Raw genomic sequence first — 26896 nt, 5'->3', positions numbered from 1 at the left:
ATATCAAAACCAGGAAATTGACATTGTTATAATCCATAGAGTTTATGCAGGTCTCATCAGCTTTACGTGCACTCATTTGTGTGTTGAGTGTGTGTGCGTGTGTGTGTGTAGTGCTGTGCAATTTTATCTCGTGTAGATTCATGTTGCCACCACCACGATCAAGATACAGGACTGTTCCATGCCATAATCCTCCCTGATGCCACTCTTCATGGCCATACCTACCACCTGTACATTTTTTAGAGGGCTAATATATAGATAGTTGTTCAAATGAAATGATAATTTAGGATAACTATTACAAATCTAAGCAGTTAACAACATCTTAATATAGATTTGTGGTTTCGCAAAACAACCTTACTGTTAGAAAATGCAAACATATTTAGCATATGTAAGTTCTGGATTTTTAACAAACCTGTTTCCTGCCCTATTGTATTTTTCAAGTTGAATGTCTTATTCTGTACTTAGATATTTTAAAATTTTAGGAGTGTTATGAATATTGAAAATATCAGGAATGTAAGATATTAAGAATATATGAAATTATCAATTGAATGAAATATACTTTGAATCATTGAATCCCTGAAGTTTTTATTGTAATTTGGTTCATATGACACTACATGTACTAATTTAAAGAAAAAATTGCTTTAGAATTCAGGTTATAATGATTAAAAACTGAAAGGAATCTCAGAGATTATCTAATATAAAATCCTTATTTTAGAGATGATGGAATGGTGGCCTAAGGATAAGAGATTTAAACAGGGTCACTGTTGAGATGGAACTGACTTGAGAACCCAGACCTCCTGAGCTCTGATCTGGTTTACTTGATGTTATGCAATTAACATTAATGAAGTATTAAGATGTATTTATAGCAAGATATTTACTCTTTCATGTTAGCTGTAAATATCTTCTGAAAATGTTCCTACTTTTTTTCCTCTTACACTTTGCCCATAATCGTTTAATTATCTTCTGCCCCATTGGACGTTTCTCTTTATCCTTTGTTGGAACTCTAGCTTGAACAGGAACTGGAGCTGTCTCGAAGGTTATTGAATCAGTCAGAAGGCAGCAGAGAAACGCTTTTGCATCAGGTAAGTGGATGCAAGCTATGATAATCTACTTTTAAATGAAAGCAGACTTAAGTCTCCTTCTCTATCAGATGTCTTTGTGAAAGGAGAAAGACCTAGGTCTGGAACAATTGTTTCCTAAGGAATGCATGTTAGCACACGCAAGGAGAAGATGAGATCCTTTCAGGAAGATCAGAGGAAGCTAGGACAAAACACCAGCCAAATTCCCACTGTGAGAGTGTACCTTGCTGATTGCTGCTCCAACTTAGGACTTATCTCTCTCAGCATAACCAGTGGAAAAGTGAGACTGGATGTGTAAGATAATATTTTCCCAGGAGCTTAATTTTATTCAAGGAGTCATTGGAGAGTGAAAGAGGAAGTAAAATACATAAAACAGATCTTTGCATGTTGAAGTTACTCTGAATGCATTATTGTCTTATATTCACATTTTCAAGATGCCACCTGCCCCCTTTAACCAAAGAGAAGGCTTAATTTTAAAGCATAACATTTTGCAGCCCATTAGCTCATAATGGGAGTTTGGTGCTTCTGATATTTAAAGTTCAATAACTTGAAATAGCCATCTTACATACATTGGCTAAGGGTATGTGAGTTTCTAACTGCCTCTCTGCTTGAGTTTAATGTAAACTGCAATTGCACCTTCCTCTGTTTTGAGGCGTGGCTTACATAACTCACTACATAATGTGCTAGGTTGGCGAAGATGTCAGGCATCATAAATGTTCAGAAGGAGTATTACATTTTGACAATCAGTGCTGAAAATACACCATACCACCTGTTTTACAAAACCTTTAAAAAGGTTCATTGGTTTTGTTCTGCAGCCAGTGGTCCAATGGAATTAATGTTGACAGAGTTCAGACTTTCTTTTTCGGAAGTTATATATTTGTATTCAGTTCCATTCTGGTTTTTTTGGAACTCTGCCTTGTAATTTCTAATCTCATCTTTTGAAGTAAGAGACTTCTGTGTTCAGATTGTCATTGTGACTTTAGCTGAGTCTTTTTGCAACTGCTAACTTGTTTAATGGTCATTGGGGACATACCTGCTATGTGCTAGGCAATTTCCTAGTCTCTAGAAATACAACGATGAATAAAATAGTCCCTGACCTCAAGGTGTTTATAGTTTATTCAGCAGCGTTTATTGCTTATTTGTTTTGCGTAGTACTTTGGTATTAAAACATGCTAAATCAGGGCTGGCCCCGAGGCCAAATGGTTAAGTTCTCAAGCTTCACTTTGGCAGCCTGGGGTTTTGCTGGTTCGGATCCCGGGCGTGGTCATGGCCCTGCTCCTCAGGCCAGGTTGAGGCAGCGTCCCACATGCCACAACTAGAAGGATCCACAACTGAAACATACCACTTTGTACTGGGGGGATTTGGAGAGAAAAAGCAGGAAAAAAAAAAAAAGGAATATTGGCAACAGTTGTTAGCTCAGGTGCCAATCTTTAAAAAAAAAAAAAGCTAAATCATGATCATTTCACTTGAGTTTACCATCCAATAAACATGTTCACATGAAAGAAAATAAGTGAAAAGTATAAAAACATATAGCACATAATTGGAGGTGGTTTGGGTTAATAGAGTGGACTGAAGTCAAAATAAGGGATTTTTTTTTTTTTAATATGGTCAAATTCTTTGTCACAATAGACACAGAGAAGGGAAAAGACATTTATTCTGTGTGGAAGGAATGAAGAAATGGAGCAAGAGAGTATTCCACTGTGCTTGGCATAACAAGACTAATTTGGCTTCAACTTGTGTTTGCAATAGCCCATTAGAAGTAAACATTTTTTCCCTAAAAAAATATTTTGTAACAATTTGTCAGTTCAATTGTTCCTTTGCTGCTTTTAAAACTGATAAAAGTTTCATTTTTGACTATATGTATTTAGGTAGAAGAACTCCGTACACAACTTATGAAAGCAGAAGGCGATCGAAAGGGTTTACAACATCAAGTATCTCAGATTTCCAAGCAACAGTCAAACCATCAGGATGAACAAGGAGATGACTGGAGGTTTAGGAGAGGTATGATTCTGATTCGTAAATGTGTGGGTATTTTGCTCTTTCTTTTTTTTTTTTAATTTATTTCTTTTTTTAAAAATTTTATTTTATTTTTTTAAAATTATTTTATTTATTTATTTTCGGATGTACATCATAATGTATTTCGAATTCTGTGTAGATTAAATCATGTTCACGGCCCGAAAACTAATTATAGTGCATCCCCTCACATGTGAGCTTAATCACCCCTTTTGCCCTCCCCCCTCCCCACTTCCACTGTGGTAACCACCAATCCAATCTCCAATGCTATGTGTTTGTTTGTCATTGTTTTTATCTTCTACTTATGAGTGAGATCATATCGTATTTGACTTTCTCCCTCTGACTAATTTCACTCAGCATAATACCCTCAAGGTCCATCCATGTTGTCACAAATGGCCGGATTTCATCATTTCTTATGGCTGAGTAGTAGTCCATCGTGTATAAATACCACATCTTCTTTATCCATTCGTCCCTTGATGGGCACCTAGGTTGCTTCCATGTCTTGGCTATTGTGTATAATACTGCAGTGAACATAGGGGTGCACGTATCTTTATGCCTTTGTGTTTTTAAGTTCTTTGGATAAATACCCAGCAGTGGGATAGCTGGATCCTATGGTAGATCTATCCCTAATTTTCTGAGGATACTCCATAGTGCTTTCCATAGTGGCTGCACCAGTTTGCACTCCCACCAGCAGTGAATAAGGGTTCCCTTCTCTCCACATCCTTTGCTCTTTCTTAAATACTTCCTGTTTTCAGAATTTCATTCCTTATGTTGTGCTCTTGTCATCCTATCTATTTCTTGATCTGACATAAGGTTTTCCAACAAGGTAATCATCATTTAGCATCTAATTTTTTTAAACAGACTTTATTTTTTAGTTTTATATTTACAGCAATATTGAGCAGAAGGTACAGTGATTTAGCATATATCCTCTGTTGCCACCAAAAATAGTCTCCCCTATTATTGACATCCCCCACCAGAGTGGTACGTTTGTTCTGACCGATGAACCTACATTGACACATCATTATCGCCCAAAATCCATGTGTTCCATTAGGATTCACTCTTGGTGTTGTGCATCCTGTGGGATTGGACAAATACATAATGACATGTATCTACCACTAGAGTGTCATAGAGTAGTTTCACTATGCTAAAAATGCCCTGTGCTCTGCCTATTTGTTCCTCTCTTTCCTCTAAATCTTGGCAACTATATATCTTTTTAACTGTCCCTATAGTTTTGCCTTTTCTAGAATCTCATATAGTTGGAATCATACAGTATGTAGCCATTTCAGATTGGCTTCTTTCACTGAGTAATGTACTTTTAAGGTTCCCCCATGTCTTTTCAGGGCTTGGTAGCTTTTTTTTAAAGCACTGAATTATATTCCATTGTCCAAATGTACCACAGGTTTTTTTTTTTTAATTTTTAAAATTTTTTAATTTTATTGAGGTCATAGTAATTTATAACATTGTGAAATTTCAGTTGTACATTATTATTTGTCAGTCACCATATAATATACCCGTTCACCCTTTGTGCATACCGCCCCCCCCGCCCCCGGTAACCACTGAACTGTTCTCTTTGTGTGTTTGTTTATCTTCCACGTATGAGTGAAATCATACAGTGTTTGTCTTTCTCTGTCTGGCTTATTTTGCTTAACAATTATGTTAACATATTAAGCATGTTAATACCTTCAAGGTCCATCCATGTTGTTGTGAATGGGACAATTTTGAGAAAAGACTTTTTAGGAGACTGCAGATACAACTTTTTTCTTTTGTAGTTTTTGGGTAATAGTTTTTTTAATCAGATATATCTTTGCAAATAAATTCTCACAGTCTGTGGATTGTCTTTTTGTTTTCTTGACAGTGTCTTTCGTGGACCTGACATTTTTAATTTTAATAAAGTCCAGCTTATCAGTTTTTTCTTTTATGGATTATGACTTTCATGTTGTATCTAATAAGTTATTGACAGGGGGCCGGCCCGGTTTTGCAGCCGTTAAGCTCACACATTCCACTGCAGTGGTCCGGGGTTCACTGGTTTGGATCCCGAGTGTGGACCTACGCACCACTTATCAAGCCATGCTGTGGTAGGCGTCCCACATATAAAGTAGAGGGAGATGGGCACAGATGTTACCTCAGGGTCAGTCTTCCTCAATAAAAAGAGGAGGATTGGCGGCAGATGTTAGCTCAGGACTAATATTCCTCAGAAGAAAAAGTCATTGACAAACTCGAGGTCAGATTTTCTCCTGTCTTCTAAGAGTTTTATAATTTTGCATTTACGTTTAGGTCTGTGATCCATTTTGGCTTAATTTTTGTGAAGGGTGTAAGGTCTGTGTCTAGATTCATTTTCTTTTTGCATGTGGTTATCCAGTTGTTCCAGCACCATTTGTTAAAAAACTATCTTTTCTCTGGTGTAATGCCTTTGCTCCTTTGTCAAAGATCAGTTGACTATTTTTATATGGGTCTATTTCTGGGCTCTCTATTCTGTTCTATTGATCTATTTATTTTTTTTTGCCAACACCACACTGTTTTGATTACTGTAGCTTTATAGTAAGTCTTGAAGTTGAATAGTATTCAGTCCTCCAACTTTGTTCTTCTCCTTCAGTAGTACATTGACTATTCTGGATTCTTTACCTTTCCTTATAACTTTGGAATCAATTTATCGATATCCACAAAATAACTTGCTGGGATTTTGATTGGATTGCATCTATAGATTATGTTGGGAAGAACTGACATTTTGACAATATTGAGTCTTCCTATCCATGAACTTGGAATATCTTTGCATTTATTTTGTTCATCTTTGATTTCTTTCATCAGTGTTTTGTAGTTTTTTAAATTTAGATTTTGTTAGATTTATACCTAAGAATTTCACTTTCTTGGATGCTAAAGTAGATGATATTATGTTTTTAATTTTGAATTTCACTTGTTTGTTGCTGACATTAGCATTGAAGTTTAATGTCTTCCCTGCTTGATTTTTTAAACCCATTTCAATTGTCAGACCTGCTTATCTCATGGGGCTTTCTCTTAGGAAGAGCCAGCAAAGCCAGTAGTGGAATTTTTCCCAGCTTCCTGTTTATAAATGTGTGTGTGCGTATTTATGTACTTGTCCTTGTACTTAAATTAGAAATACCCCTGGTTTTCACTTTCTCTTATCCCAATTTTCCATATATACAAACAGATAAAATTAAGATCCTGTCTTTTTTGTTATCTGGAGAATGGTGGCAAAAAATGATCATATCTCAGAAGTGGTCATGAACCATATGACTGGTTTTTTCTTATGTGGATCAGGAACACTTTGTGCTTGAGAAATGTTAGAGTACTGTTTCAGCGGAGGTGTTGATTTAGGTTGTGGAATAATACTCTGGATTTATTTCTTTTTGAAAATTCAAGTTTAACAGGGATGGTGATATTGAGATTTTATAATGGTTTCTGATAGACTAGTCCAGATTGTTCAGCTTGTAAATTATTTCAGTAATGAACCTTCCTATTCAAATGCCTAAATTATTGGAGAAATTCTTATAAGCATTTGATGTACTATGAAATTCAGGGAAGGTAAATATTTCTCCAGATTCCCAGACATAACTCAATATGTTGCCTGTTAGAGTTTCCACATTGCCAGAAAATCTTTGCTGGATGGCAAATTCTGACATACCTATTCCAATATATTTGCATGCTATTAAGTTCACTTAAGTTTCATGTGATGTTATAATTTAAATATATTTTGACATCAAGTATTTTAAAATTTATTTTTAAGAACAAAATCATAAGGTATTAGATTACTCATCAAATTTTCATAAAGATGCACATAGGAACTCTCATTTTGTTTTGAAAAAGACTCTGGTACATTTGTTTTATGTTTGTTGCCTCATAGAATCTGGTTTTTCTTTTTAAGTATGCTTTTCTTTTTGGTGAGAAAGATTGGCCCTGAGCTAACATCTGTTGTCAATTTTCTTCTTTTTTATTTCCTCCCTAAAGCTCTAGTACATAGTTGTATATCCTAGTTGTAGGTCATTTTAGTTTTTTTCCTATGTGGGGTGCCGCCACAGCATGGCTTGATGAATGGTGTGTAGGCCCACCCCCAGGATCTGAACCAGTGAACCCCAGGCTGCTGAAGTGGACTGTGCAAACTTAACCACTTGGCCATGGGGCCAGCCCCTAATTTAGTTATTTTTGGTGCGTCTTTGAGGACTATAAGAATCTCACTTTTTTAACTACTTACCAGGTTTAAAAAAATCCAAAAATTCTCTTACCAATGTGGTAATAATGGACTTCATCTTCTTTTAACAATTCTAGAGTTTTCATCTTTGTCGAATACTAGTATTATTAACAAAAATTCTCCATAAGAAATCACACTGATTGTCACACTGTGGTTGCTGCTTGTTCCTCCACCACTGCAACATGATTTCTACTTTTGCTTCTAAATTTGACTTTGCTTAGTTTATTAGTGGTCTCCTCAGTCAAATTCAAAGGCGTTTTGCCGTTACTTGTCTTACTTGACCCCTGTTTCTTTCCTCTTTCTTCTTGAAACTCTTGCGCTGACTTTAGTGCTCCTGCTTTTTCCTGGTTCTTCTGCCTCCGTTGTTTTCATTGTTTGCATTTGAATCTTCTTTTTATTTCCAGTTTGTCTTTTAAATGCTACTGTTGTCTAGAATCCTATTTAGGGCTTTTCTCACTTAGTACTTCTCCCTAGGGGTTGTTATTTAATCTGATGCTTTAGCTATCACCTGTAAATGATGACCTCTAAATCCAGCTCTACTCACTCTCCTAACCTTCAGCCCTCCAGATGGAGTTGCTAGTGGACATCTCCATATGCTGTTCCATAGAATGCTCAGTCAACAGATTTACAGTGGAATTCATTCTTTCCTCAAAACCTGCTTTTATTCCTATCTCAATTGATGGCATCATCCTTTAACCAGATATCCAAGCCTAAAATACAAAGAACATCCAGAATTATTTCTTCTTCTCGCCATCTAATTCGTCCCAATATCCTCTCTATTTATACATCCTGATATTCTTTGAATTTGCCCCATCCTCTTTTTTATTCCCACTATCCCAGTTTAGGCATGCTTCTTTTCATCTGTATTACCCTCTAAACATGTCTTTTTCTGTTTCCTCTGTAATCTGTCTTCTATACTGCTATGAAAGGGTCCTTTCTAAGACACAAACCATTCATGTTACACTCTTGATTAAAACCTCTTATAATTTATTGAGTTCTTACTACATACAAGGCATTATGCTACTCATTTTACATTGTCTCCTTTATTTCCTACAACTGTTTATGAGACGGGTACTGTTCTTTCTGTACTTTCTGTTTTAGTGATTGAAAAAAAAAAAAGACTGAAGAGCAAAGAGATTAAGTAACTTGCCTAAGGTCACATTTATGGGACTTAGCAGACCCAAATATTTTTCTCCCCAAACTTGAGCTCTTAACTGCTATCCTATACTGATCCATCTCTGTTTGTAGCAAGCATTCTTCCAAACGGAGCATATGAGACAATCCTCTGGGTGTAGGAGGAGAGTTTTTGTAACATATTTATATTTTATACCTTATGTTTTAAGTATTTTAATTTTGTGAAATGTTTCATTATATGTGTATATATGTGTTATATCTATATATTTACATGAATATCTATACTAATATTTTATATGTAACTATATTATGAAACATACCAAAATATTATTTCTCCACACCAAATATAGTATGTTTCATGAAATATACATATATATATGTATTTATACACATATTCATATGTGTTAATATCCCCATATTTTATATAATATATATTAATACTAATGTTATTTTATACATATATACTAATGTTATATATATTATGAAGCATATCTATATATAGATATATATGAACTATGGAGATATATGTGTTATATGCATATGAATATATATTTAGAAAATAAAAAATGTATTTATAAAAATGAATGAATACATATATTTATAAAATGAATAAATACATTTAGACATAAGCAACTATGCATTTTTTAGGTTGGAGACTTAGCAGGGATGGGCAAAGTATGGCCCATGGGTCACATACAGACTTTTGTAAGTAAACTTTATTGGAAACCAGCTACTCCCATTCATTTATGCACTGTCTAGGTTACTTTTGCAATACAATGGCAGAATTGAGCAGTTGTGACAGGGATCATCTGGCTAAAATATTTACTATCTGACCCTTTCCAGAGAATGTTTGCTAACTCCTGGTCTATAGGATCATCTCTAAGCTCCCTAGCAGTGCCTGCTCTCTCTGATGACTGTCCCACTTCCTCGCTCACATGTGTTCGCTCTGTGAACTATTGAATGTTAAGTCCAGTTGTACCCCTGTGCTTTACGCTGTTTCCTTTCCCTGAAATATCACCCCAACTCTGTCTCCTTTGTCTCTTTTGCTTCACAAAATTTGGTGAAACTAACTTAGTACTTTCTCACCAAAAAAGAGTTAATCACTCTCCTTAATAGCCTATAATAACCTTTATACAGAGATACCTGTGTGGAGTGTGTCAGTGCTCTTATCGTGCTATTAAAATGCCTGTGTATCTTCCACCTAAGATGTACAATTTTGAACACTTTGATATTTCTAAAGTTGGGGTGTGTCTTATGGATGATCTGTAAATTTGATTTTGTAGTGTTTCCTTCCTTCCTCCTTTTATTTTCTGGAAAGGAAACTCCTGGAAAAAGCGGTAGTTTTAAATTGATGGTATAAGTTCCAATTTTTGACATTTTGATTCAAGGCAGTACTTTATTTATACGTCTTCTTTCTATTCTTGGAGTGCAAGCTCATTGAGGACGGGTTTTTGTGTTATTTATTTTTGAAGAAGATGGTATCACAGTGCCCTGTGCATCATAGACCAAGTATTTCATGTTGAATTAAATACTAAGTTAAATTATATTGTTCAGTGATATAAGTTCAGGTAGTAGTCACCAGAATTAGTAGGTTAGTGGTCATATACAGTCAGAAATTTAATAGCATCATTTGTTTATGTTGCAATAAAAGCAGCTCAGTGAACTTCAGTAACTTTAGTTGGAGTAGCTTAGTTGAAAATTCTTTCAGTATTTTTGTTTTAAAGTTGGAGGTAGCACAGGGATCTAAGGAAAGCTAAAATATGTAGGATTTTCCTAAAATAAGTTGTATTAGAAATCAGATAACATTTTAAGTTTTAGTATCAAAATGTAATCACGTGATAACACAGTTGTGTATATATTTTAGAAAACTGTGTGAGACGTGAAACAATAGACTAGCAAATTGTGAAAAGACTGTTCAGTGACAGTGTTAATAAGTGGATTATGTTAGCTGGAATATTAAAACATCAAGGCTTTGTACCTTTTGAAAGTACCTTCTCTTGTGAATAAGGAACAACCAAAAGCTTTACATTTTCTCTTTCAAGGGATTGAACGGGAAAAAGAGGATCTGGAGAAGCAGATGTCAGATCTGAGAGTGCAGCTGAACTTCAGTGCAATGGCCTCCGAGGTGGAGGAGGTGAAGCGGTGCATGGAGCGAAAAGACAAGGAGAAAGCACATTTGGCAGCACAAGTAGAGGTGACTTTGCTATTTTTAAGCCATATTCAAAGGACTTTTGTTTTGTTTCATAGAATTGCTTAACAAAATTTTAAAATAAAGATTGTGATATTTTGTGAACTCTGGTTTCGGTATATAGATAATATAAATTATATAGTTGACTAAATATATAAATTTCTATGAATTCATTTCTCTTTCATTTGGACCTCAAAGCCAGGAATCTGTGAAACCTGAAAATATTTTTGTTCTGGTAGCAATTGAATCCTTTCTGCAGGCAGAAGAGACCTTTCTTCTCTGAACGAACAGGGAATTATCATTTATTTTGGGAGTGAAACTGGCAGAAGGTATAGCAGAAAGGTATTACTGATACTTCTGCTTCAGAATCATAAACATTTTCAAATCTCTAGCTGCTTGACATGAGGTGGAGTTGTGCTGCCTCCATTAATTTCAAGTTGTATAGTAATCGTGATGATGTGGTAACCATGAGTGAAGTGTGTAACTAGGCAGCTTACCGTTTCCTGCCTGCCTTTTATCCAGCACAGATGGGGTAATTATCAGAAAATATTAAAAATCAAAGGAAAGAACTTCATAAAAGGGAAATGGCTTAATTCCAATTATAATTATGCAAATTAGATCAAACATGGATGAGACATTTGGAAATAGATATGTATCAGTCCTCCTCTGTATCTGTTTTTATTAGTGAAGTTATGTTCTAATTGTAATAAGTTGCCACATTTGAAGAATTTCTTAAATTGTAATGAAAGGTAGAAAATTGGTGTTAAGCATCTAACTTTGTATAATCCAAAGGAAATATTTAATGTTACTGCAGCCTGAGTTTCTCTTTCATCTTGTCAGTGTGTCAACAGAAAATGTATTTTAGATTTGGTTCAAGATTCAGATTGTAAAGATAATGAAATATTGACATACTCTTTACAAAGCCCTCTACATGTTTAATAAATACTTATCAGAAATATTCTCAGAGTATTGTAATTACAGGACTTTTAAAGTTTGCTTCATGGGAATTATTTTAGCCTTTGATCCTGCTGACAAAAGTGCTAAAATATGATCATTTTGCCAAAGGTAAGTGTTTAAAAGAACTATGCTAATAAATATCAAAGGTGGAAAAACCCCTTTGCTAAGCTGTTTATAACCACGTGTTGGTCTGTCCCCCCATCTCACTGCCTTCCTCCCTTCCTCCCTTCTCATTGTTTCTTTTCATTTACCACTTGTGGAATAATTTGAAAAAAAAATTTCAAATGCATAGGCATTTAAAAAATTACTTATAAAAACCGAATAATGCTGTCATTCAAAGAGCCTGGTTTTTCCTTTGTCCTAAGTTAATATTTCTTTTACATTTTCATGTGGGTTAGCGAGTGAGTTGGAATTCTCTTGGGTCAATTTGGATTGGTTGTATAGGTTTAGATGTGAAAGACAATTGGAGAGAGAGGTTGAACATTTACTCACATATCAAATACTTAATGACTGTCTGTCATTATGTTAGACAGTTCTAGGTGCTGGTGATATAGCCACGAACGAAAAGCTGACAGGTTTTCCTGTCCCTATGCAGGTGGCATTCTGAAATTGATGCCAAAAGTTCTTTGAGTTTGTCTCAAGTCTAATTCAAATTCCTTTTGGAGGATGAAAGATTTTTTTCCAGTTGCCGTTGAAAAAGATATCACAAAAAGACATCATTCATCCTGGAAGAAATTACCATTAACCAGTTTTTTCTGTGATTTTCTTAGTTTTAACAATAAAATAATTAATTACATTTACGTCAGTTGTTTTAGATTTAGTGACACTTCTGATTGTGGCTTGTCTATTTTTCATACTTTGTGGAGTACCTTTGAATATCTTTATTCCCAAGCTATTCTCAAAATGACACTTGGTCTAGACTTTGTGAGAGGTATAGGTCATGGATCAATCAGTTATAATCTCTAACAGTTGGGAATTTTATTGAAATTTATTGAAAAGCATTTAGCCTCTGCTTTATCTTTTATAAAATATTAGGTAGTATGGGATGTTGCCGTATGTACATTCTATAAAAATGGAGATTAATCTTTAGTTGCTTTTTGGAGACCAAATATAAATAAGAAAATATACACAAAATGAGGTTATTATATAAGGTTAGGGCTAAGAACATTTGTATAGTAACATTTCTTCTGGTGTGTTCAATCATTAATATCTTTCTCTTTAGCTTTGGCTTTCTAACACCTCTCCTATAGAACCTCACGCACGGTCTTGTCAAATAACTCATTTTTTCTTAAACTTCCCTGCTCATTTCCATATTTCCTTCTTTTTTGTCTTAGTTCCAGTTGTTCATTGTTTCTGTAATGTCCTCTTTTTGTGGAAATTCTAAACCATTTCCTCCCTGAAGCCTTCTTGGATTATATCAATTGCAAGTAATAATCTTTCCTTCAGAACTGTCCTTTTGCCCACATCACTAATGTTCTTGGGGCACCTTTTTCACAGTCTTAAAGTAATCTGGGTATATTTCTTTAAAATTTCAAAGTGGATTGAAATAAAGGAGAAAAGGGGCTGCAGAAGAAAGCTGCCCATCACCAAGATAAATCCAACCTTGATGTCCTTACCTTGGTGAAGGCCTCATGTTTTAAGGTCTTGTCTTCACATCTGGAAACTTAGGTTTTCTGTGTCCTAGAGTTAATGTGATTCAAGAGACTGGCTCATATTAACAATGAAACTCATAAGAGAGTGGTATATGAAAGAGTGCCAGTTCATTGGTTTACCCTGTGGGAGTCCTATAGAGATATTTAAACAATATTCTCTTATGCAGCGCACCAGTCTCCTAATTTTATATACCCAGTGTTTGGAGAGCTGAATTAGTAACCCAAAAATTGCTTGGTCAACACAGAATATGAGAATAATGATGTCTAAAGGACTGTTTGTTCATGGCTATGATAAGGCTCTCCCACTCTCCACCTCTCTTTAACAGAGTCCTTGTAACCAGAGATTCTCTTTACTTCACCAGATTGTCTTTATTCCTGGAGTGTATTGAACTGGCTTCTTTTGTCTTTCTAACAGTCTTTTCCTCTGTTTCTACTCTGATGCTCAACTTTCTGTTTATATTTTCTTCTGATATGTTGCTGTGCACAGATTTTGCTCTGGGCCATTTACCAGTATGCATTGATGTTGCAATTCAAGCTTGTGGCATTCTGGGAGCCACTTATAAATTAAAGACTTGTATCCTTTTCAGATCATAAGTGAGTATAGATTAAGAACCAGGTCTTGTCTCTGTATCCCTTTGTGTCCCCCGACAATGTCTTACCCATATTAGGCAATCAATTAATATTTGTTGACTGAAATAATATATTGTAGAACATTTTTATGATTATTTTTTAAAGCTAACATTTGTTGTCCAGTCATTCCTTAAAAACACATTAATTCCTTGAATAGTTGTCAGTATTCAAGGAATCTTTTGCTCTGTCTCACTAATTGCATTTGTTTTTGTTGATCCAGAATATATATTTTAAGCAGTTGTTTTACACTGGCGAAAACCAGCGAAAATAGCTTATAAAAAACCCAAATGGAAGCTACATTTGAGTTTGCATAATTTACCTTTCAAATTGTACCTAAGACCTTGAATCTGTATATGCATAGAAAATACTAAGTGCATTTTTCTCTCCTTCTAAACTTGAGTTGAACCTCATTAACCTTGATAGGCTATTTGTATTCATAAGAATTCCAAGCATCCTTGATCAATGATTCTCCCTGATTTAATCTCAGCCTCCATCTTCCATCAACTTACTCTTCTTGAAAAAAAAATTTGACTTTTAAATTCATTGAAGAACTTCAAAGAAAGAAAAAAAAAACAAGGTGCTATCCATAATTTAGATTAAACACTGAGAGTGGTAATTGAGTGACAACTAACGTGATTATTCATTAGCAGAAACTTGGGACTGTAATGCCAGAATTTGCTTTTAAAAAGAGAGAAGATAGTGGAAAACAGAAATGATAATCAATAATAACTATTTTTTTGATGGTTAGTATAGTAGAAGCAGAAGGAAAATTGTTCCTTTTACCATGCTTTTAGGGTAAACTCTTTTGATTCTTGGTTTTCTTGTATAAAGCTGGCCACTTTGCTATGCAATAATGCTCACTTCAATACTTTTAAACCCTTCTTAGAGACCTGTGGTCTTAGAGATCTTAATTACTCTGTATGTCATTTCCTGTTGTACTTTTTTTTTTTTTTGAGGAAGATCAGCCCTGAGCTAACTGCTGCCTATCCTCCTCTTTTTGCTGAGGAAGACTGGCCCTGAGCTAACATCCGTGCCCATCTTCCTCTACTTTATATGTGGGACTCCTACCACAGCATGGCTTTTGCCAAACGGTGCCGTGCCCGCACCCGGGATCTGAACCAGTGAACCCTGGGCCGCCGAGAAGCGGAACATGCGAGCTTAACTGCTGTGCCACTGGGCCAGCCCCCTTCTTTTTTTTTTAATCTTATGATTTCTTTTTCCAAATGCATGTTGTAAAATAAAGTATTATCTGAGTACTAAGTAATTTCTAATACACAGATTATAAAGAAAACAAATATTGGCAGCACGACTTTATATAATGTTAAGATGTTAGCCTATAGTTTGCTCTTCTTTGGAGAAGATTAACCAATTAGGCAATCTTTTGGCCATCTTGATTAAAGAACAGTTTCTGTCTGTCTTAATGGTGGTCTAGGTTGTTGTAGAGCAAACCTCCTACTGAGAAAAACTAGAAAAGACATATATTTTTAAAAATCTGTTTGAAGTTATCAGAGTAATCTAGGCAGGAGGAGAGGAGGGGTCAAGTATTCTGTTGAGCAGAGCAGTGATGCTCTGACATTTGGCACCGGTTCCCCTGAACTGTCTTCTGAATCATGAACTGAGCAGAGCTTACAGCAGAGCGTAGGTGCACTGAAGAGGGAGAGCCCTGGTGTGCACCCCACATTTTCAGTGGGGCCACCCAGAGGGCTGAACCCTAGGACAACCAGTGACCTGAACAGAAAAAGAAAGATGTCTGTTTGGAAAGGAATTAATAATACTCTTTATTCTCAATTGGTGTTTAGAAAATCCAACAGAGTCTACAGATACATTGTTAACATTAACAAATGATGTCTGTATTTTGGCTAGGACACTAATTAAAACCAAATATCAAAATAAAGTGAACTTTGATCAGACATTTAAAGCTAAATTAAAAACAAAAAAGCAATGAATCATGTTCGGTCATGAAACATATTGTTCCCCCAAACATATTGCCGTAACTATTTCTTTTTATTGAAAACCAAAAAATGTTTTTCTACATTCTTAAGTAAAATTTATTTATTTATTTATTTTTTGAGGAAGGTTAGCCCTAAGCTAACATCTGCCACCAATCCTCCTCTTTTTTGCTGAGGAAGATGGGCCCTGAGCTAACATCCGTGCCCATCTTCCTCTACTTTATGTGTGGGACACCTGCCACAGTGTGGCTTGGCAAGCGGTGCATAGGTCTGTACCTGGGATCCGAATCTGTGAACCCTGGGCTGCTGAAGCGGAACATGTGAACTTAATCCCTGCGCCACTGGGCCAGCCCCTGCAATTTATTTTTAAAATTAAATAAGAGAGATAATATATATAATTAACATTAGGTGCAAGAAAGGGGCTCTTACCTATAGTACAAAGGAGAAGCAAAATTATAGAGTCTTGATTCGTTCCATTGATAGGAATTAGTGGCTGCTCTAGGTCAGCGTTGTGCAGTAAGTAGCACGTTGAGCAGTGATGGAGGTGTCTGATATCTGTGCTGTCCAGTAGAGGCTAGCCATATGTACCTGTTGAGTGCTTGAAGTGAGGTCAGTGTGACTGAATTTTTAATTTTACCTAGTTTTAGTTTGAACATAGGTGGAACTTAACAGATGGCAACATGATTGGATGGTGTGAAATTGGGTTAGGAGCCATGTCTTGGATTCTCATTGGTATTAGAAAGCACACTAATTTTACTTTTATTGTCTGAATATGGTGTGGCTATGTGGGAGGGGGGTATTCTTGGACTTTAGTGGGGAGCTGATTAAAGAAACATTCCTCAAAGTCATCTGTTTCTATGTCTACTGGAGTCAAAAATAGGGATTATTAATATTTTTCTTCCTATTTTTTTAAAAGATTGGCACTTGATTAACAGCTGTTACCAATGTTCTTTTCTTTTCCTTCTTCTTCTCCCCAAAGTCCCCCAGTATATAGTTGTATATTCTACTTGTGAGTGCCTAGAATCCGAACTGGCAAAGAAACCCTGGGCCACTGAAGTGGAGCATGCAAACTTAACCACTCAGCCATGGGACTGGTCCCCATATTTTTCTTTTTTTTAAATGTGGTAAAATAAACAGAAAACTTACCATCTCAACCTTTTTATTTTTGTGAGGAAGATTAGCCCTGAGCTAACATCTGTTGTCAACCTTCCTCTTTTTGCTTGAGGAAGATTGTCACCAGCTAACATCTGTGCCAGTCTTCCTCTATTTTATGTGGGATGCTGCCACAGCATGGCTTGATGAGTGGTGTATATGTCTGCACCCGGGATCCGAACCTGCAATCCCCGGGCTGCCAAAGCAGAGCGTGTGAACTTAACTGTTATGCCACTGGGCCGGCCCCCCATCTTAACCATTTTTAAGTATACATTTCAGCGTTATTTAATATATTCACATTGTTGTGCAACCATCACTATCATCCATCCCCATGACTCTTTTCGTCTTGTAAAACTGAAACTCTATACCTATTGAACAATGACTTGCCATTCTCCCCTTCCCCTAGCCCCTGACAATTTTTACCATTATACCCTCTGTAACCATGATTTTGACTACTCTATGGGTATCTCATTTAAGTGAAATCATACAGTGTTTGTCTTTTTGTCACTGGCTTATTTCACTTAGCATAATGTTCTCAACATTCATCCATGTTTTGGCATATTCCAGAATTTCCTTCCTTTTTTTTAAGGCTGAATAATATTCCATTGCATGTATATATACCACATTTTGTTTACCCACCATCGGTTTATGGACACTTGGGTAGCTTCCATGTTTTAGCTATTGTGAATAATGCTGCTATGAACTTGGGTATACAATTATCTCTTCAAGACCTTCCTTCCAGTTCTTTTGGATAAATACCCAGCAGTAGAATTGCTGGATCATATGTTAATTCTATGTTTAATCTTTTGTGGAACCATCATACTGTTTTCCACAGAGGCTGTACCATTTTATATTACCACGAGTGGTGTACAAGTGTTCTCATTTCTCCACATCCTTGCTAACACTTGCTACTTTCTTTTCTTTTTTTAATAGTCGCCATCCTAATGGATGTGTGGTAGCATCTCAAGGGATCATTATTATTTTTTTTTTTAAAGATTTTATTTTTCTCCTTTTTCTCCCCAAAGCCCCCCGGTACATAGTTGTATATTTCGTTGTGGGTCCTTCTAGTTGTGGCATGTGGGACGCTGCCCCAGTGTGGTCCGATGAGCAGTGCCATGTCCGCGCCCAGGATTCGAACCAACGAAACACTGGGCCGCGTGCAGCGGAGCGCGCAAACTTAACCACTCGGCCATGGGGCCAGCCCCTCAAGGGATCATATTTTTTGTTTGAAACAATATATACTTCAAAAAAAGAAAATAGGCCTCTCATCTCATGTACCCTTCCTTAGCTTCTCTTTTCTCCTCCTGTCTAAAATAGAAAAATTGATTTCTCCCAAGCACACAAGGTTATTGTATCATGTGACATAATATGTCTGATCTGTTTCAGATAAACCATAATGTTCTATAATGATTTAAAGCAATAATATTGTGTTAGGTTACATTTAGTTTCTCCTCCTACCTATATGTCATGTAATTAGAAATAAAATAATATTTCTTTAGTTGAACTATGTAACATCAGTACTGGTAAGACACTGGTGTGCATCTTTTATTGACACCTGCTTTAGCCTATTGCGTTTCATAGCAAATGTATAGCCACAGGTTGTTTTGCCTCAATCAAAAGCAGTCCCAAATACCAGTCTCCTTAAAGCAGGACAATTTCATCTTAGTTATATTCAAATTTTCTTCTCCCAAAGTGCCTACTTTAGTTAAACATCAGAGTTGCAGAGTTAAAATTATCGGTCTAATAGAGTGTGAGAAAAATTAAGAAAACACAAATGTACTTTGAGATACGTGTGCCAGGGTCAGAATTTCCCTAGTGTGTTGCTCGGGCCTAGATGTTAATTTTATGCCCCCTTGTGTTTTAAGTTAAACACTCTGAAGAAATGTGTATTTAAAATATTCTGTGTAGTGAACATCACGGCTAATGAAACAGAAGTTAATATTTTATCTCTTCACAAAGAGATGAATGTATTTAATTAATTGAACATTATTTTCTGTACTTTGCTTAAGCTTAGTATCATGTTTCATTAAAAAGTACAAGGAAACTGTAGTTGTATGAAGGAGATATGTTCTCATAGGATTTGTGGAGAAATAATTATTTTTAATCACTGAGAAAGACTGAGGAAACTATTATTTGGTATTAATGTCCTTTGTGTGTCACTGCTTCGTTTGGCAAAAGGAAAATGATAAGAGTTTATTGGTCAAAATTAGTATGATAGAAAAGACAGAAGGCTATATTTTTAAAAGAAGAATATTTGTGACACTATTACTGCAATGGTCCCTGATGTTTTATGTGGCTGATCCCTAACTCATTAAGGGTTTGAATCACATTTTAAAGATTATTAATATTTGTTTTACTTGAGTTAAAAAAAATTGACTGACAGATTTTAAGTATATATTCTAATTTCAACCAATCATGGCTTTAGAAAACAGTTTTAAATGGTATGCCCCCAACCAGGGATGGCCTGATTTAGCTGCATGTAGGTGTGTTTTGGGACAACCACACTTGTTTTGATTGATTTGAGTTCTTTATTCAAAGAGACTTGCCTTAGTTTTCTTGACTGTAGAAAATTGATTAGTTGTCCTCTTGGTATCAGTTCATAAAACACCTAAATTATACCAAAATGAATGAGTTCATCAAGACATGCAAGAATACATCAGGCTCATTTCCCAGTAGAGGTCAGCGGGGTGTAGCTTAATTGAGAACCTAAGAATTTTAGGTGAAATCTTATTAAATCTGTTAGTTCTTTTGTTTACTCAGTAAAGGCAAAACTTGATAACATCAGTTAAGTGTTTACTGTGAGAAATAGACCTGCTTTGGGTTTTTATGCAATTGTTGTTATAATATCAGCAGACGTGGCTCTGCCTAGGCTTCCAAGAAAGGGAGAGATTCACTACGAAATCAAATAAATTATATCTCTGTGACCTTGCTGGCCAGCCCCACAACGCCAGATTAGCAAGTATATGGTCTGCACCTCACTTCCGCATTCTAAATCTCTCTACATTATGTCTAATTTGGCCCCAACACTAACTCAAGGGAGGGTTGAGCATGCAGTTTTGCAGCCTGCATTGAACAGGAGATGGGGATGGGGCTGACTGTTATTGGGTCATACACGACAGTGCCAGTAATCAAGCTTTCTTTTAGTTGAGAAACATGACCTTGCCTTGTATTTTTCATAACCCTCTACCCTAGCCTTGTGTCCCAGGTTGGCACTCAGTGAAAGCTTGCTGAATTTACGTTAATCCTAATATCACATTTACAAATACATATCCATGCCTTAGTAGTGTTATATTCTCTCTGTAATTTCTTTGCAGGGATTTTTTTCTTTTTTGTAAAAGCTTTCTGTCCATTTCAGTTTAGTTAAAACTAAATCATCTATAAAAGCAATTAACTGGTCACCTGGAAACTAAAATGTTCTAACATGCTGGAAGAGAGTTTGATTTCAGTAAATGCAAAAACTAGAAAGAAAATGTTAATATTTTTTCCTGTACTTGAGTCAGTCATCTTCCTCACTGGGGTATTTGCATCTCATTTTGGATATAGTGTCCCTATTCTCTTCAGTCAGTATTTTCATCTTGTCCTTGCTTTAAGGAAGTCATGTTTTGGGCTGGAATTAGTCTAATCTTTGTTCACAGAGTCACTATTAAAGATGATTAATTGAATCTTGTTTTAAATGATCTACCTGAGGTTCATTTGCTGTTTATTAGCTTTACTGTCACTGTTTTTGTCCTTGTAAAGAACCAAGCTTTATATACCCATGCTTTAGACATCATTTTCGTTTTAGCGTATCATTTTGATACGTTCAGACAGTTGCCACTTTTCATGGTACTGGATTTCTAGAAACTGTATTGTAAAACAGATTATTCTATTGTGGCTTCTGTGTTTTTATATGAGAAATATTATAGTCAAGAATTGTGTTTTCAACCAAGGATTTTTTTTTTGAGGACGATTAGCCCTGAGCTAACATCTGCCGCCAATCCTTCTCTTTTTGCTGAGGAAGACTGGCTCTGAACTAACATCTGTGCCCATCTTCCTCTACTTTGTTTGTGGGACGCCTGCCACAGCATGGCTTGACAAGCAACGGGTAGGTCTGCACCTGGGATCCGAAGCGGCTGCTGAAGCGGAAGGTGCAAACTTAACCGCTGTGCCACCAGGCCAGCACCAACCAAGGATTTTTAACCAAAACTTATGCTTAAAATGAACTTGTCATCAATGACAAGATATAAAAATTCTTAATGTATGTAATAATTAAAATTTGAAATTATTCTTTAGTTTTGGTAAAATTAGTATACTACAAACATCCACATAATTTCACAGTGTACGTGTTTACTCTGGTATACTAAAAAGTGTATGTACGTCTACAGTTATTGAACCATACCTTTGATGTGTTTAAAACTGACAGGCTAGCTATTATAAATATTAAAATAAAATTTTATAGTAACTATTTTTTTGTCCTGAAATTTAGAAGGGACTTTCTCAGATATTATCAAAGTCTTTGGGAGAATTGAAGAAATTGAACAAGTGGCTTTTTCTCTCTACTAATTTCTCATTAGTAAATCGAGGCTTTACAAATGATCGTTTTTTAGTTTGACTTGCCCCTAATTTGGGATCATTCTTTTCAAACATTGCGCCATCAGATTATTTTGAATTTTTACAAAAGGCTTTATTTGTGAATGTCTGAGAGAGGTATCTTTTTGATCAGATCCTCTTGTTAATTTTTTCCCTCTTCCTCATTCTCCTTTCAACCCTCTTTCCCCCACCAATACCAATGTTAAGTGTACTTTGATCGTGAAAGAAGGCAGCAAAGGCAACGGAAGGCGGGAGTGCTAGGCACACTCTTGCGGAAGTGGTGTTGGTCATTGTTTGTGTTTTGGGATTGGCTGCATGGGCGTTCATTTTCTCTCTCTGTATCTGTCTCTCTCTTCCCTATCCCTCCCTCTCTTTCTCTCTTTTTATTACTTTCAGTAGCAACTGTTGAATTATCTTCTTTTTGTTCGCTTAGCCACCACCAATTGGTGTTAGCTCAGGGCTCTTTTCTTTTGGACACAGAATCGTTGTTAGAAAACATTATATAATCAGATCGAGACACTGAGGAATGAAATGTCAGCACAGATTAGGAGCATAAATTGGGAAGAGAGGCAAAATTGGAAATAGAGAAGAAAGAATTGCTCATACATATCACGTTTATTAAAAATAACTTGTGTCTGTTTCCTCAACTAGGCTGTGTGGTTCTCAGAGCAGTAGAATGTAGAACCATGCCATCTTATTCATCTTCGTGTCTCAGCAGTTTTGTTGTTGCTAAGTGCAGTAAATGTGTATTGGACTGAATGGAAACGTACCTGTACCTTCTTCAGAAAGAGTGACAAGAATTTTTTTTTTTTCTTTTCTAGTCTCTTAAATGCCACAATTCGTTCTTATCTATTTTAAGCCATCTCCGTTGAGTTTGATTACTGAAATTGAATTTGGATGAGAGAAGAATTGGTTCTAAAAGTCCATTCCTGGGGGCTGGCCCCGTGGCCGAGTGGTTAAGTTCGCGCGCTCCGCTGCAGGCGGCCCAGTGTTTCGTTAGTTCGAATCCTGGGCGCGGACATGGCACTGCTCATCAGACCACGCTGAGGCAGCGTCCCACATGCCACAACTAGAAGAACCCACAACGAAGAATACACAACTATGTACCGGGGGGCTTTGGGGAGAAAAAGGAAAAAATAAAATCTTTAAAAAAAAAAAAAAAAGATGACAAAGACATTTAAAAAAAAAAATAAATAAAAGTCCATTCCTGCTTTAAAAGGATGATCTTCAATTATTTTTAATGTTGTCATAATATTTTAATATCTGAGTGTTAGTAAAATGTTTTTTGGTGATTCATCTTTCTCAAGTATGTATCAGATCATGTTATTTCCTTGCTGAAAAGTCTTTGAAGCTTAAATTGGATTTCAGCGTCCCTTCAATCTGATTTCTGACCTTAATTTCCCAGCTCTTTTTAGGCCTCCTGAACTATTACTCTTTATGAGCAGCCACTGGTGGCCCACTCTGTGGCTCTTGCTCCTGGTATCGTTGGTCAGGAAGGCTCATCTTCTTTCCATCAGTGATCCCCTTTTTTCTCTTTTTCACACTTTAGTTTGCCCATTATCTCTATGTTTTATGTCTCTTTCTTTATGAGGTCTTGCTGATCAGAGTAGTTTCTCTTGAATTCACTAACTTAAATCCTGTTTCTACTAGCCAACATTGATGTTGCTTTCCTTCTGCTCAGTCGTATTTGCCCCAATCAGTATTTCTCATACAGTACTTTCCTCAGTGCCTAGCCAGTGTCTAAAACATAGAAGGGGATAAATATTCTATGCATGGTTTTGTTTTAACCCAAGCCAACCTTATCCTGTGATTTTTCTCTCTCTGTTTAAAAAATGTTCCAGAAACATCTATGCATCAGAGATTGTATAGTTCTTATTCAGGATTTCCTCCTGTATCAGGAAGGTACATGGAAACTTGTATAATTATTAAAGAGACTATTTAGCTAGTATCCAAGTCAGTAATATAGTCAAGTGGAATCAATATTAAGAACCTGTGACTGATCCTTTCTCTGTTGAAAACTACCTCCCTTATCTTGGATTGATCACTTTATCTTCCTGTGCCTCAATTTCCTCATCCCTAAAATGTAGGCATTGGATGACCTCTATAATTCTAGCGTTATTTCCAGTTAGTAATAAAAACTTAGCATTGTTGAGTTCCTAAAATGTGCCAGTCACTCTTGTGAGTATTTTCTCTAAATGATCTCATGTAGGTCGTCATTCTTAGATGGAAGTGTTGTCAAGTCCATCTAATAAATTAGTTGCATTGCTTCACAGATAGTAAGCAGTTCTTCTAAGGTCACAGAGAGGCAGAGCTGGGTTTTGAACTCAAGTCTGTGACTATTGTTGTTTCTATGATAGTCCACTGTCTCCCTAGGGATATTACCTTTGAATCATTAAAGTCTAGCTATTTTCTCATTACCCTTAAAGGTTCCACATTAAGCACATAATACTGTAGAGGAACATGTTTATTTAAAATCTATGTTATTGAGAGTACCCTGGCTTATCTGGGGCCAGGTTTTCATTTTTAAATGTTCAGTAAGATGCTCAATCTTTTGTGTGCATTGACTGTCAAGTAAGAGTAGAGGAGAAATTGTATTATATTGTGTTTTAGTTATATCTGTGAACAAATAATTATTGTTGCCACCTACACGCTAGTCTACTTTTTATCCCTTAACCCTTCATGGAAAATGTTTTAAATGTAGGCTTAGCAGTTCTTCTTCATGAATATGAGAAATAGGAAGAGGTAGGTGGAAAGATTTTGTATGCTAGACAGAACTGATTTCTTTATTCTGTAACTTTGCTCCATTATTCTCCTACTTTGTCCAATTTTTCCACTTTTGTAATTTCAAGTTGATAAATATCCTTTTGTAATCAACATATATAAAATTATGATCCTAGATGTGTGATCAGTGAAATCTAGAATTTATGGTGGATCCAGTCCACACCATTTTTTTAAATAGAAATCTGTTTCATTGTCTATTTTCATTTTAATGCCTATTCATATGAATAGGCTGTCTGTAGTTTTTTCAGAATTTGAATACAACCACTGGAGCAATTAAAAAGGGAGCCAATGGCAAGGTCAATCAATTTTAAAGGGAGAGTATTCTTTTCTACAATCTTCTAATGCGTTGTTTTATAGGTATTATTTATAGTTAATTGTTTTTTAATTAAGAACTCATTTAGGGCCTTTTATCTTCTTTTTTTTCTGTCTGTTCTTTGGCCATTTTACTACTGGGAGGAAAAGAGTTCACATAGTAGGCCTGAGACAGCTTCTCTTAGGAGGACCTGCTTGCAAGGTAGCCCTTGTCTGACATCTGGGAAATTGAATGATAATCGGTTCTCTACACTGGTAGAAAACTTTCTATAAATGATAAGGGTAGCTCACTGTGCCTACACCTCTTGTACGAACAATGTGGTTTGTGCTGAACATCTGCTTTCCCTCTACTAGTCTGGAATTTTGGTACATGCTAGGCAGACGGTGCCTGAGTGACTAGCCCCTGATTAAAATTTTGGTCACTGAGTCTCTAATGAGCTTCCGTGGTAGATGACACTTGACAAGTGTTGTCAGAATTCCCCGTGGGAATAATCGAGCATGTCCTGTGTGACGCCACTGGGAGAGGACTCTTGGAAGCTTGCGCCCGGCTTCCCCTGCACTTCACCCCATCTCCTTTCCCCTTGCTGATTTTGCCTGGTTTCTTTTCACTAATAAATCTTAGCATAAGTCCGACAATATGCTGAGTCCTGTGACTCCTTCTAGCTATCATCAAACCTGAGACCTTCAAGGCAACTACCCATTAACAGTTTTCCCCCCTGAAGAAGGAAAGAGAAAAGAAAAGAATGGAATTCAAGTATATAAAGTTTTAGATAAAGTTGGAGCTTTTATAAACCTTTTGGTAATTGTACTGTGAAGGGGATCAGACAGAACATGCCACCTCAAAATATGCCACTTTGTATATTGATTATTTTGAGCTGAAAGCACTTGAGAAACAGTAGATGCAGGAAGGACTCTCTGCTGTTTCTCTGTAAAGGCAAGTCATAGTATTTCCCACGAGGAAGGTGCCCTCCTTGTACCAGGAAGAGAAGAGCATTCTTATCATTGGAGACTGGGAATTGATGCCACAATGGATCTGTACAAACAAACCTAATATAAACCTTATTTTCCAGTAGTTTCCTCCATATATTTCTTAGGGACTTTCCCACAATTTACCACCCCTACAAGCTTATTTAATCTCTTTTCCCTTGTCTTGTCATTTTTCCATAAATTCTTTGTTAAAAAGGCATGTAAGCTCTTGGTCCTAACCACTTCTTTGGGTCTGTATGTTTCCTACAGAGTCTCCTGTGTGTACATAAAAACATTAAATAAAATTTGTATGCTTTTCTCTTGTTAATCTGTCTTATGTTGGTTTAATTCTTAGGCCCAGCCGCACCTAAAGGGTTCTTTTTAGGAACTTAAAAGTTTTTCCTCCTCTACAACTGGAAGGAATTCTTGGTAAAAGGATGTTTCTGCATTTTTAGATTGTTCCTATCTTTGACAGTGCTTGTATAGTGAGAAATAAATAATGGGCTTAATTAAGTGATATGAAATTTAACCACCCTGCTTTAGTGGCTGAGATAATTTCACACAATTTAAATATAAAAAGTTTTTCAGGGTAGAAGATGCCTCCAGGAATGTATGATAGTAATAATAGAATTGAAAATTGTCATAATGGAATAAATAAGGAAATTACTTTTCATTTAGCATGTCATGTAATATATAGGAAGAGACTAATATTTACTATATGTGCCTACCCTGAAAGCATTTATCCATGGATTAATGATGTGTTTGTATATTTGTGTGCTCTCTGTACGTGTGTGTGTGTATGTATGAGTGTGTATGTGTGTAGGAGGAATTGTTGTGAGAGTTCTGTAGCATAATCTTTTGATTGATGGGGAAGAAACGTTTATTACAGTTAGATTATTCTGATTGGTTATTTGAAGAAGGGGGATTAAAGGAAATGTCAAAACAATGGCTGAATAGGATCTTCTGAGGAATGAATATAGGAAGGAATTCTATGACAAGTTTTATGTGAAGCATAATGCAAACAGACTGGCAGGAACAAAGCAATAACAATAGTTTCCAAACTAAGGGCAGTTAGAGGCAATGTTCATCCAGTTCAAATTCAAGCCTACTTTCCCATCAGTAGTGAGAACCACAATTATTTATTGTAAGAACCACACCCTTTTCTATTCATTTACACTTACATACCCAATCAATGCCATGATGTTTTCAAATATTCTTGTAAGTGAATTATTGTGTATTATGAAAGCCTGCAATTTTTAAGTGTGAGAACAAAGGAATTTACGTTCTTCAGCTCTAGGTTTGTATATATTAAT

At 36.1% G+C, this 26896-nt stretch overlaps 1 protein-coding gene across 4 annotated transcripts in view; it reads left to right on the top strand.

The window, feature by feature from the left end:
* CEP128 (centrosomal protein 128) overlaps positions 1–26896 on the top strand; it is a 382281-nt gene that overhangs the window by 89694 nt on the left and 265691 nt on the right. For all 4 annotated transcript variants that reach the window (XM_014846721.3, XM_070514145.1, XM_070514144.1 and 1 more), the window contains 3 exons: positions 1005–1079; positions 2945–3077; positions 10470–10621. In XM_014846721.3, coding sequence (XP_014702207.3) covers positions 1005–1079; positions 2945–3077; positions 10470–10621 — 360 coding nt within the window. The remainder of the gene's footprint in view (positions 1–1004; positions 1080–2944; positions 3078–10469; positions 10622–26896) is intronic.

The sequence above is a fragment of the Equus asinus genome, chromosome 7, assembly GCF_041296235.1.
Source record: "Equus asinus isolate D_3611 breed Donkey chromosome 7, EquAss-T2T_v2, whole genome shotgun sequence".
In the NCBI taxonomy this organism is placed as follows: Eukaryota; Metazoa; Chordata; class Mammalia; order Perissodactyla; family Equidae; genus Equus; species Equus asinus.
Note: the sequence above shows the minus strand (reverse complement) of the source record. Positions and strands in the feature narration are given on the sequence as shown.